Consider the following 13,239-nt stretch of genomic DNA (forward strand, 5'->3'; position numbering starts at 1 on the left):
TTCAGAACACCTTGTCTTTCCTGCCTGCTCTTTCCAAGCTACGTTTGGTCATGCCTCTCCACCTAGCACCTTGGACCTTGGCTCACGGGCAACTACATCCTGCTGCCAAACCATTTCCCAACAGCATAACACATCGTGGGGGTTTATTTATCACTGAGCTTTTGATAAACATTTTGGCAGGCAGAGGGAACTTCTCCAGCAGCTGGACAACCCCATCAAAATGATCCGGAGCAGGTAAGGTATTTGCTGCAAAAAAGAAAGCCATAAGGTAGAGCAGAGTCTACATCTCAGAGTCTGCTGAGCTGCCAAAAAAGCTACCACCTCCCTGCATATTAAGAAGCCCTGAACAGGATAAACAGCAGCTACCCAAATCACCTGCCTAAGCAGAACTCAACAATATTCATTATTCTGTTAGGGCTGCAGCTTTGCAGTAAGATGGGAGCATTTTTCAACAATTCTTGTAGATAGCCTGAAGTCATGAAGGACCTTCTGTTATCACACTGTCTGGGAAGAGTTGGCAAGCCACATTTTCAGAAACAGTTTAAATCACTGGCACATGAGGACATCAGGAATGATACTAGCACTGCTTCTTCCCTGCTAGATCAGAAAGCACCACCACAACTCTCTTTCTCCCCTCCGTGATGACTCTTGGAACAGCTTGCATTTGCTCACAGCAGCCAGAAGAGCCACGCCTGCACACAACAGTTGAAATCAGTATGTCAGCTCTGCTGTCAGTATGATTGAGACCTTAAAGCCAAGCAGAAAAAGCCAAAGAGCAGAAGTCCAAGAGCAAAATGAAAGCTTTCTGAAGCACCTTTAAGCATCACTAAATACCTTTCACCATGCACTACACTGTGACAATATAAAAATGCTTCTGCAACACAGCAAGTTCCAGACTCCTCGAGTTTCTTCTGCAGGTTGCAACACTCCTGGGTTTCCATCCCTCCCCTCCCCTGGCCCTGCAGTCACCATGACAGGGCCTGCACACTCTCCCTGCCCTACCAGTGCCTAGAGGCCAGTGCTCTGCTATCCCAGACACAACTGCTCCTCTTTTGCCCCAAAGCAAGACCCTGAAGCAACATGGTCAGGACATGCTGGCCCAGCAGACCCTAAGAGGGAAGGGATGATGGAAGCAGCTGTGATAAGAAAGCAGAAACTCAAACCCCAGCAAAGCACTAAGAAAAAAGGAGGGGGGTCCCAGGCACACCAGTATGCCACAAGCCTCTACCTTGAACCAAATTGCTCATTATAACCCTAATGAGATCAGATCAGCTATGCAGGGCAAAATGGCAAAACAGATCTGTGATCCTCACAGCAAATCCTGAGGCAAACACAGCTGGTCTGCCTTGGCTGAAAGAAGGGACTGATCCTCATTTGAAGCCAGCTCATCAAGGACAGTGAAGCTATTTGACTTTAGATGTTTTCCAGAGAAAGAAGTTCCTGCTGAGCATGAAAGCCACATGGATATGTAGCCAGGCAAGTGGTGCAGAGCCTAAATTGGGGAAGGCATCAAGGTACTCAAGGAGAGTCCTTTCACCGGGGAGGGACTAGCCTGAAGTCCAGACTGAGCAATGCATGAGCCTGTGCTGTGGGGGAAAGGAAAATTCCTGAGAAGGTCTGCTCCCTCTTCGGAGACTGTTTTTTCACTTTCCAACCTCTCCAGGGTTTACCTCAGAAGATTCAATTCTTATCACTACACTTGAGAAACAATAAGGGGGGGGGGGGGGGGAAGTAAGGTGTGCTTCCCCCACTTGAAGGCACTTTTCATACCGAGTACTCTCTTAAGTGCTGGCTATTCAGATAGACCCACCCCACTCTCAGTCACCCCTGGAAGGGCTGCCAGGTTGCTGAGGCCAGCCTCCTGCTCCCGCAGCTAATCTGTCAAAGTCCTCTTTGGAAACTCATTTTTCAGGCTCCCCTTGTGCTCCTTACAGGAAGCTCAGCTCCTTACGGGAAGCTCAGCTCAGTCTCAGTCCTCTATTCAGTGAAAGCCTTCTGCTAATCTTTAGCGCGAAGGTGCTCGTGGCCAGTTTATACCAAGCTGTTCTTCTACAAATACCACACTGCACTTTAAATAGAACTTTTCCCACCACCTCTCTTCTCTGTTGTATTTATTCTTCCTGAGCTTTTGGCTTGTTAGGTTAAAAAAGCTGCTTCTCTTTCCTCCAATTGGATTTGCATCAGGCTTCCTACAGCAGAAGTCTTGAAGTCTGATGATACCAAGAGAGGAAAGCAGACAGCGAAAGCAAAGAAGTCAGTACAGCATGCAGCATTAAATACATCTTGAAAAAATAAAGAGAACTCAAGAACACTTTTTCTCTTTTCTCCCTCAAGGGTTAAGTTGTCTTTATGCTAATGCTATGCAAGAAGTTAGCTTCTGCATACTGAAAATAACTGGGGGTGTTGAAGTCCATTCCTGCAGTCATACAGGCATTTGTTATTCAACACAGTCCTCTTGCTTTGGTTAACCATTAGGAGTTTAAGTTAAGAAGCTTCCACTTCCATTGAAAGTTGTGGTGAGTTAAATTTGAGAGACATTATCAGTATTCCTGTTTATACAGGAATATTGTTGTATTGCCACATGGGAGCCAATCACTTGATGCTGAAACCAATCTAAGTTTTACTCCAAGCCACCTGAAGGTCTCCAGGTACAAGGACTCCAGTCATCAGTCTTCAAGAGGCACCCTCTTTTCACTGTGCTCATCTCATGAACACTTTCAGAGGGCAGTGGAGATATTTCACTTGGGAATTACCCCTCCTCCTACCAGGCAGGATTGCTGTTTAGGGCTGTTTTGTGGTTTTTAAAGGTAAAGCTTGACTATTTTGGCAGATCAGGATTCAGTCATCACAACAGTACTGTGGAAAAGGCATTCGCTGTACAAGCAGAATGCAGGCCTTGAGGAAAAGGCGTAAGCTACACCTTGCTGTGCAATCACCATACCCCAGCATTCAGCAATAAAGCATTCACATTAAAGGTCCCTCTCCCTGGCTGATGAGGTTTATTGTGAACATCTCTCAGAGTCCTTGGGAGGGCTAAGCAGATAAGACGGATGAGGCAAGCCTTGCAGATGTTCGGGTGTGAGTTCCTAAAGCAATACTGATAAATACAGCAGAAGGGCAAGGTGTTGCCTCCAAAGCAAAGAAGGTCAAGAACTTTATTTTGAGGAACGAAGACAAAAGCAATCCGTTTCAAGCTTAAAGTCAGCCTTATGACACCTTACGGCATCCAGTGTCAAACGTAGTGCCAGGGAAAACAGGGGGCAGGAACCCTTCTAGACAGATGTGTACCTGTCTCTCCATCCTGTTCAAGTATTCTCATCACTACTTGTTTTACCTTTCCTGCCTGCCCCAGTTCACTGTGTGGTGGCAGCAGCTACAAGTTTGGCACGTGGGTGCAGGCTCTGCTGCGTGCAGCCCTGTGGAGACAGAGCACTTGTTCTGAGGAGCTCACAGTCTACATGAAGGGGAGAAAGTCTTCTGTACAACAGTTTGGAAAAGCAGGTCATGCTGCAGACAGGGATAAAAGCTCTGGAAAGCCTGTTGCAGTCTATTCCCCGTTTGGTCTGGACACCTGACACAGCAAGGTCTCAGAAAAAGACTGACCAAAACTAAGTTATGTGGTCATCAGAAAACCACACTGACTGATTCTGTTCATTTATAACTGGTAAGGGAAGTGACATGGTCTCAAGCCCACAGGTTATATTAGGATTGGATCTCTAGATTTTTCTGAAGTGTAGTAAAGGCAGAGGGAAACAAACTCACACATGGGACTGAGCATGTGAATGGGAGATCCCGTACTCTCCCACTGCAGAAGGCACAGTCGAACACTCCTTGCCTTGCACTTCTGCAAGCACCTGGAAATTGGCCTCAGCTTCAAAGGAACTGCCTCAAAGCATCCACAACCCCAGAGATGTGCACAAACAAGAATAAATGAGACACTGGAGGAGATATCAACAGCACATCCCAGGCAAAGTGCTCTCATGTCTACAGCACAACCGAATTTGCAGGAAGTTTTAGAGAAAGAGAGCATGATAGATTTTGCCAGTTAGCAAAGCAAAGGTCTACAGCTACAAGGAGCAAAAAGCCAAGAGCTTGAATAAAAGTGGCAAAGTTCCCCAAAGGCTGTGAAGCTGCCAGGATACTGGCACAGTCAGGAGGTTGGTATAGAGTTTCCGACTCTTAGTGTCTAAGTGAGGGAATTTTCTCCAAGATTTTCCAATTTGGAAACAAAAGGAAAAAAACAGTAGTTCATTTAACTTAGGGAGACTTTATCCTGGAAGGACCCTGTCATGTTACTAAAAGGATGACTGTAAAGCTGTAAGAAAGCACTATTAACTAACAGCAATTTTTCAGAGGACCACAAGTTTTCTGCTGTTCAGAATCTAGATGCTATTCTGGAGTAGGTCCCAAAGAAGAAATTCAAGATGTAATGCTCCATCTTATGTTTTAAGGAACATACTTTACGATCCAATTGAGCTGCTCTAGTTTCAAGTCTGCATCAAACATACAAAAGTAGGAGCCACCCTATTTTTGGAACTGACTTGAAGGCAACACAGACTGGAAGAACTCCATTGGGAAAGCCAGTGTCATATTTTAACAAATTTAACAAATCTCAAAAAGTATGAGCTCCCACATTAAAGCTTAGGCAGAGCTAGAATTGCCTTGTCCTCTACAACCCCATCTTCTCAGCCCTTCTCTAGAAGCTAATTCTGAATGTAGTCTGCAATAGACCTTTTCTGCAGGACTCGAGAAAAGTCTGTCATTGACTCCATACCAAGCAGCAAGACGACATGCAGCACCTTTTAGCATTTACACAAATCCCACCCTTTTGGTGCTTGATGTGTTCCTCTTCAGAGCTCTTTACTACAGCATGAAAGATTTTTACAGCCTAAAGGAAAAGCAAGTGTGTCCCCTCAAAGCACTGAGATCAGCACTTACCTGGGCTCCTCTAGAATACGATCTGAAAATGGTGCAAAATCTTCCTTGCCCTGATGTGTCCCTGCAACAAAGAAAAGTTAAAGCTATGAAATTTGAAGAATCGAATCCCATACTGCACATCGCTTACTGGACCTAAAAAAAAAATAAATTTTTACAATGAGTGATAATCTCGTCAGATCTTTAGAACATGCATGGTACCCAAACTGCTCTGCACAGTGGTTTTGGAGAAGATCAGTGGGTGCCTCACCACCTTTGGTTACAGACACACTCCAGAGCTCCTTGCTGTCATCGTGCTTCCCATGGAGAAGGTACAAACAAAAAACACTCAGCTTCAGGACTACCTTGTGATGTATGAGGATGTAAGTCATTTTACTCCCTTGGGCAAAGGATTTTCTCCCTAGTTCCCTACAGTCTATGGGAGTTCAAAGTCAGAGTGAGACTGCACACCTCTCCTAGTCATGGAGAGTAGCTGATCTATTGTATAATGAACATAACCACTCAATATAGGAGAAATTGTCTTGCACTGTAAATTTCACTTATTTTTCCAAGCATGTTTTAACCAAAAATGAAAGGAAGTATCTTTATACCCAGATCTCTGACACACCTGGTTGATCACACCCTACAGAGAGCTCAGGAACAGGACTAGGGAACAGCATCTCCAGCCCACTGCAACAATAAGTGGCTATTCAGTCACTATTATTTGTCCTGACTGCAACTCTTGATGGGGTATAAATAAGTTTGACTACATTGTGAGCACCTCTCAGTGCGTGCGGGAACATCTGGGACAGTAAGCCAGGGCCCAGCACACTGATTTTATCAGGATACACTGAAATGTGTCAGGGTAATTAGACATGTTATGATGTTTGTCATACCCATTCACAGGGCCAGGATAAAAGACACATTAATGACCACTGAGAAGCCCGATGAATCTCTCAGCCCCAGATTTGCACCAGCTATACAAAAAAGGCAATGACCTCACATTCAGGACAGTCATTCTTTCAGATCTAAAGCTTTCAAGGATCATATTATTGGTTCTGGATAGCAATCCAACAGTCTGTGCTTACATCTCTTCCTCCCCCAACAACCAAATATGGAGTTGCATAAGAAAAGTAATGGTAAAAGATTACACTAAGGTATCATAAACCAATGCTACCAGCTTTTCCGGTCCTGTGCTGGTTCTTCAGCTCAAGAATTACAGTATAAAAAGAAGAGAGTTTCAAGAGGTAAGCAATAAGTAACTACACACTTGAGACTGAAATGTTAAAATAGACATCTTACAAGAGAAAGAATATAAGTGGCATATATAAACATATAAGCTAGAAGAGATACATTAGCTGCTTCTGTTCTTTTGTAAGAAAAATGAGGACATTCAGCTTCAGAGAGCAGGGTTCTAATTAAACCACAAAACTATACACTGCTAGAGTCAGTCACTGGGGCTGAGAACATGGTGTTCATTCCTATTTAACAATCCACAGAGATTACCAATATTGCCGTTACTTGACACAAGCACTGGTAAAGGGACTGTTTAACTTCATGTTTTAGGGCCTGTGTCATTCCCTACTAGATCTGAGTGAAACCCAGAACAGGGGCAGGCTACCTATCCTTCCTCTTTCATCTACAGGATTGCTGTGTCAGCTTCTCAGCAGGTTAAACCTCAGGCAAACCTCAGCCAGAAGGACGCCAGAACTCCCTTTGGTGCTGACAGATAAGGCAGGAGTCACCCCTCCCATGCAGCGTCTCCCATCTCCATCCCAGTGTCAGGTCACTCCAGTAAGTCCTGCTCTCCAGGGGTTTACCATTCTCTGACACTAACTGTGAGGACCATTCACTACTCTTGTTTTCATTTTCTACTCAAGTCATTGAGAAATATCCAGCTTCTGTGGGGCCTTGCCCATTTTTTTCTCTTCCTTTCCTATTCTCTTGTCTGTATTTCTCATCCTAGGATTTCAGGAAAATCTAGTATTGCTTCCAAAATAGTTCTGTCCCCTCACTGATTGAGAGCTGTATGGGAACATGGTCAGGTATGACAGAGAAAGACTGAAATGGGACTATTCCAGTGAAGAACAGCAGGCTGTTTGTGCTACTTGATCAACAAACAGAGAGACGTCTGGTTTGTTAGGGTAACTCACTGGTTAAGAACAGCTAGTGAGCCTCACTGCAGCCTGGGGATGCTCTGTGCTCTCTGCAGCTTGGTACAGCACCCCACTAGCAGCACCACAGCTCCTGCTCACCGGTCCTGTGCTCACAGCCAAAGTGGCCCAGAAACACTCACCAGAGTTCCAGCTTGACCCTTCTGCCATCCAACAAGATAGTAGTGGTCTTGTAGTCAATTCCTGAAAGGAAACCAATAAAAGCTGAGCAAACACTGAGCAGATCTTCAGAGACAGACAAGAAATCTGCTCTGCCCACCCAGATCTATCATTCAATGTTTACAGAAAGTGATGTTTTCTCCCTCTTGCTCTATTACATGTTTGTGGAGGGCTAGAGACTTGATAGAAATAGACCCCTGCTTCAAGGCAAAGACTACTCTTGTGGAGCTCTATCCCTCCTCCCTAAAAAATAGTTAACCCCTAGACTGCTTCTTACTTCTCTTAATTGGATAAAACCTGTTATGACTCAAGCTGTAGGAGATTCAGTGGTCTGTAGCATTATCCCAAGTGACAGTGTTAAATTACAGACTTTTGGGGGGTGAGCCAGAGAGACAAACAATTTAGAAGCATCTCTGCTAAGTCAGCCTGTAGATCCACCATCTCTCAACAAACATCACTGCCTGAAAAAGTCAAAGGATATTTTGGGAGGCGGGTGATACTGAAAGCTTGTCCATAGAATGCAGTTTCTTTTTCTGAGCACATCTTGTGTATCATACAGGGCCAGATAAGTCTAAAAGCACTCCCCCTTTATCAAGAGCTGAGAATGCAGCACAGACAATTGCTTTTCTTAGAGCCATAGTACCAGAAGACCCTCTAAACCACACCACCAAGCTGTGCTGAGAAGTGACTCATTCATACAAGGGGTGCCCAACACCTTCAGATACACAGAGTTTGTTAAAAACTGAGAGCTGTCTCACATTCAGACAGAGAGGTTTAAAGTAACATGTTCAAACTGAGGCAAACACACCGCTCCCCCCCAGGCACAGGAGGGAAGAGGCAGGACTGCACCTCCCACCTCCTTCCCCAAAGCCTAGGCTTGGGAATGGCCAAGGGGCACCAGGTGCCCAGGAAAAGCAACTTCTCTACAAGCTCCAGTTAATAAGCTTCAAGTGTACTGAAGTTGCTTAAACAAAACACCGTGCACCATTACTGCACACCCACTAAAGCATAAACTAATATACAATCATCTTCAATAAGGCAGAGTCACTTTGCTCCAATTAGATCAACTTTATTTTTAGCTCTTACCAATAGATATTGAACTTTGAATCCATATTAAAAACCCACCATTGTGTTAGGACCTGTATTTCCCTTCTCCTGCAAGGAGAATACTGCCCTGATAACCAAACAGACAAGTTTGTCAATAAGGCAAATGGATTTTTCTGAGTCATCAGCTGGAGCTCCCTGTTAGTGAAAAACAAATTAGATTTCAGCCTTCACAGGGTGCTATAAAAAGCGATAAAGATAATTATCTTAAATTCCAACTATTTCCAGTGCTTTATCAAAGAAAATAGACAGTTTACATTTTATCTTCCTCCAGAGATGAGTGAATGATCTGTATTTATTTTCAGGCGGATAATACATCTCCTTCATCCCCAGGGATGACAAGCAGCAGCGTGAGCAAGTCTGCTCTGCAACCAGGAGGGATCATCCACACAATTCCCCCCTAGTTCCTCAACCAGGATCATCCCCCAGCACAGGCTTACATGCCATTAGGGAAGGGGCTAATTAAGCCCACTGCCCTGTTTCTGATGCAAAATCCCCAGAGACTCTGCTGTATTCAGAACTGCCCCATTTCTGGTTAGGCACAAGAGCTTCTTGCAAGGAGTAAAGTCCTCAGCATCCTCCATGTTAGCAGCCCAGGCACATGGATGGAGCAGTCGCATGAAAGCACCAAGGAGGGGGAAATAGAGACAGTTTTCAGGGCACATGCTACCAAAATTGCTACCACTGAGGTGAAAGGAATTGCTCGACTATCAGCTTTTAAAAGTGAGAGAGGTTCGGCTTGACTAGAAAGAGAAGAAAACTGATTAATGGAAACACCAAATACACAAACCCAAAAATGCCTTTGTTAGGCTCCATGCTCACCAACTGCCCAGCCTACATCCCCAACATGGGGAACGTGGGTTCCCTGTCCCAAATTTACATAACTCAGGTATCAGTTACCAGAGCAATGTTTTTACATACCCACTCTCTCTGTGCCCATCTGAAACTACACCACATACTTCAAACCAGCAATGTTGGTCTTTGGGTAGAACAATATGGCCATGACCAAAGTGGGCAACCAGGAGAAAACAGCACTGGAAAATTTCCTGAGCTCCTGCTGCAACTGCTCCTTGCTCCAAAGCTGCTCAGGGACAATAAAAAGGCAAAGTAGAAGTCCTTCATGTTCTTCACAGTGATGCCTGTGCTCAGAAGAGAAGGTATGAGAGATGAAGGGAGGAAGCATGAGGTGCATGGTTGTACCTGCCCCTGCAGATCCCTTCCCAGAGGACAGGCAGGGACAGCAGCCCATCGTTTGTGTGGGAAATTAATAGAGCTCACCATGGCACGTGCTGCCCACCACACCTGACGTCAAATGCCAAAGCACAGAGAAAGGAAAGTACCAAATCTCTCACTTTACGTTTCCAGACAGCTGCCAGTCAACCGGTTTTGCTGACTGGCCTCAGGGCAGTCTGTGTCTTTGTGCAGAACTTCTCACCTTGTGCTGGAGGTGAAGGGTAAAGGATCCTGAGGACTGCACCCCTGCAGCACTGCTATGGAACTGTCCTGAGGAATTCACATACTCTTGAGTTAAAAGCAAAGCTGTTTTGACCTGTCATTCTAAGTTACAGTCAGCATTTAAGCAGTATCTGGTAACACAGGTTGGAGAAAAGTGATGCACTTTTTAACTTGCATAGACCCAAACTGGGACTAGGGACTAAATTTACAACAGGTTTTTAAGCAAACTCTACCTACAAGCTCACTGATAAGGACCAAAACTGCAAGTACAACATTTTAGAGAAATTTCATCTTCTCTCTTCCATAAACATTCAGTGGATCAGGACAGCTCAAAGGGATTCCCTTTAAAGCTTGCACGCAACGTAATTTTTCCTTTTGGTCTGTTTTTTTCCGCTGGTTAGCACTCTGAGCAGGACACAGCTCACAAGCACAGCTCTCCTGTAGCTGTTCAGGACAGCCACGGATCACTGGTGCTAGAAATCTTGCATCCCTCAGAGATGCCCTTAAAATCACAGGACTCACCACAGCAGCTAACATGGCTACTGGCCACCTCACAGCTGGTACCTTGCTATGTTAGTCCCAATAACACATGGCAGTTTCCTGAGCTGTAGCCCAATACTCCTCCCATTTACAGTTGACAAGGAAGCCAAGCAGCCCAGCTCGCTTTCCTAGGCCTAGCCTGAAGCTCAAGCTCAGCCTTGGCTTCCCCCCCATCCCAAGGACCCAGGCACAGAGGTTGCTAGCCCCAGCCCTACCACGCCAGGGCTGCTCATCTGCCTTGTCAGTTCAGAGGCCAGTAAGTTAAGGGAAGTTTTTAAAATTTGATTTCTGTAGTTGACAGGGTTTCCCCCACCTGAGCATCACCTATGCTCGCAGCCAAGTACAGCTCATTTTGAGACTGACATTTATTCTCCGTCAGAACATGCTTTCATCCCCCGGAAGGGATGCGCTGCTACAAACCCCACGCGATGCTCCTGCGGCACAGGCAGCACCACCAAACCAGCCGACTCGCTGCCAGCAGCTGCCTCCGCAACCCTGCCCGGCCCTCGGGGCACGCAGCACTGGGGGAAAAGAAAACAGCCTTGTTTAAAGCTTATTTTATATCAACTGATCTCTTTCTTGACCAATATCTAGCATGATGCAACAAAATGAATGAGGCTTGGAAAACAAGTCTGGGCTGTTCTCTCTAATTTAGCATTCAGGCCGACTCCTCTGCTATTTTTCCAGTCCTGCTTTAGACTCCTACTTACGCTGACGCCATCTCAACCCCTCTTCTTGAGCAGCGAGCCGACCTGGCACAGGGCACTCCGCAAAGTGATCTGCTGTCACCAAGCCTGATGCCAGACACCCGATTCCTCTCCACAGAGCCAGGTTTCACACTCCTGGGCAAGACTCCAGGGAATTCCAAACCTTTATTTCTTTTGCCAACTGGTATAAGGAAAACCTAAGAAAGCAAGCCATTTTCCCATGGGAATACACAGGATGTGCTATAAGAAACTCTGACCTCTTCCACATTACTCATGCAGAGCACAGCACACTTTGCATCAATATGACCTGAAAAAACCCCCACCCCAACCTTAGCTTAGTTAAAACTTTCACCCAAAAGATTATACCTGATACTAATAGGAAAAGTAAAACCCCACCAAGAGAAATGAAAATTTTCTTCCAGCACTTGATACTACTTTGTATCAGGCTATCAGTCCCCCTTGCTTTTGGGAATTCATGGCTGGAGAAAGGCATCCCTCAGCTCCGCCAAGTCCCTGAACTGCATCTGCATGTGCTGCAGCACACCAAAGGAGGACGCAGCAGATACATGGAACTAGAAGTTGCATTGGAAAAGGTAGAAAGACAAGGGAGGCAAACATTTCATGCTACTTTTGGGCTCTCCCTTTAAATAGATTAGTATCTCAGGAAAATTGCTTTCAATAGCACAAGTGAGCAAGGCTCTATAAATATTTACTACTGTAAGCACATTAGTTTCTTGGCTTTGTGTAGGTCTTTGTTTTAGAGAAAGAGAAAATCTTGCAGTTGCACACTCTCCAGATGACTCTGTCCTAACCCCTGGGCTGGGGACCAGAAGGGTTGCCTCCCCTTAAGAAGGCAGATTTGAGCAAAACCTTACAGTAGTAAGAGCAGCATGTGCTTTTTTCCCCCTTTAGCTTTCCAAGGTGATCCCCACTTAGTGCTGGGGTGAGAGCAGTGCCAGCTCTCAGTGTGATGTTAGAGCCAATACTGCATTTTAGATTATTGGTCCAAATTAAATGTCTTCCTCCAGAGATGCTCTAATGATCCAACCCCCAACTAACAGCTTCACTGCACCCAGACAACTATCGAAAAGGTACAGCCGGGACTCACTCCGCAACAGGGGGATGAAGAGGCTTGGCCCACATTAAAGCAAGCCATCAGGTTTTCCTGTGACCTTCCTTGAAGGCTGGGCTGCAGGAGGCTGGCAGCAACATCGCCAGTTTGCATCTGCAGTGTCTTTAAGAACATAATTTATTCACAAATCTGGGGCAGAAGACAATCCAGGTGACGATCAAAAATCTCTTCCCAGTGGAAAATAAAATTAAAAAAAAAAAACCAATGCACTCAAGTGAAACATTGATATAGTTTTAAGACAAGCTTGCTTTCCTTCCAAGAGATACTCTATTTATCACTTAAAGTCATTTACAGTTTGCATGAAACAGATTGGCCAAAGATGCTTTTGCCACCTCATTTCTTAAATGAATTGTCTTCTGCTTGTGGGAGCTTGGAATCCACCACCTCACTTTCTGTTAGTCCACCCACAACAAAAACCAACGCATGTTATTTGAACTTTATTAAAAATACAATCAGTTCCTCTAGCTTATAGACATGTGCTGTATAACACTACCTCAGCTTTTTTCTTTCCTTTTAAAAAAAAAATTAAACTGGGTTTCATTTATTTATAATTCAAAGGAAGTCAACCAATTCATTTACAAAGTGATATGTAAGGTTAATAGGCAAACCTTGAGGTGTACAATGATGATGTGCCAAGGCCAATCCTTCACTGAATGCATTATATAAATAAGAAAATAAGATAAATTGAGTAGACTCTGTTTATCTATCTGACTAATGCTGCTTTTTGGCAGATTGTTATTTCATCTATAGACATAATTAAGCCAGAGTGGCTTCTGCAACTCTTCTAATAACCACAGCATTTGAGTCCTCAGAGGAGGACTGAAGAGCGAGATGTGCCTGATCTGTCAGCACCCCTAGAGAAACTCTGCTCCACTGGGAAATTTTAACACTGGCTCACGAGCCACCAGAAACTCCTCGTGCCACTGCAGCACCTCGCCCAGCAAGCCTGGTGACAGACCCTCATTTCTGACTGTCACTAGTACAGCCTAAGCCACCATGCCAAAACCTGAAAATGCTGGACTTTCCCTCAAAGCACCCCCAGACTCTTCTGTTT

The 13,239-nt window shown here is 44.9% G+C and overlaps 1 protein-coding gene across 1 annotated transcript in view; it reads right to left on the reverse strand.

The window, feature by feature from the left end:
- Positions 1-13,239, reverse strand: part of RAB40C (RAB40C, member RAS oncogene family) — a 35,132-nt gene that overhangs the window by 7,667 nt on the left and 14,226 nt on the right. The window contains exons 3-4 of the mRNA XM_074919465.1: positions 7,211-7,271; positions 4,939-4,999 (exon numbers count right to left, since the gene is read on the reverse strand). Coding sequence (XP_074775566.1) covers positions 4,939-4,999; positions 7,211-7,271 — 122 coding nt within the window. The remainder of the gene's footprint in view (positions 1-4,938; positions 5,000-7,210; positions 7,272-13,239) is intronic.

The sequence above is a fragment of the Athene noctua genome, chromosome 15 (genome assembly GCF_965140245.1).
Source record: "Athene noctua chromosome 15, bAthNoc1.hap1.1, whole genome shotgun sequence".
In the NCBI taxonomy this organism is placed as follows: domain Eukaryota; kingdom Metazoa; phylum Chordata; class Aves; order Strigiformes; family Strigidae; genus Athene; species Athene noctua.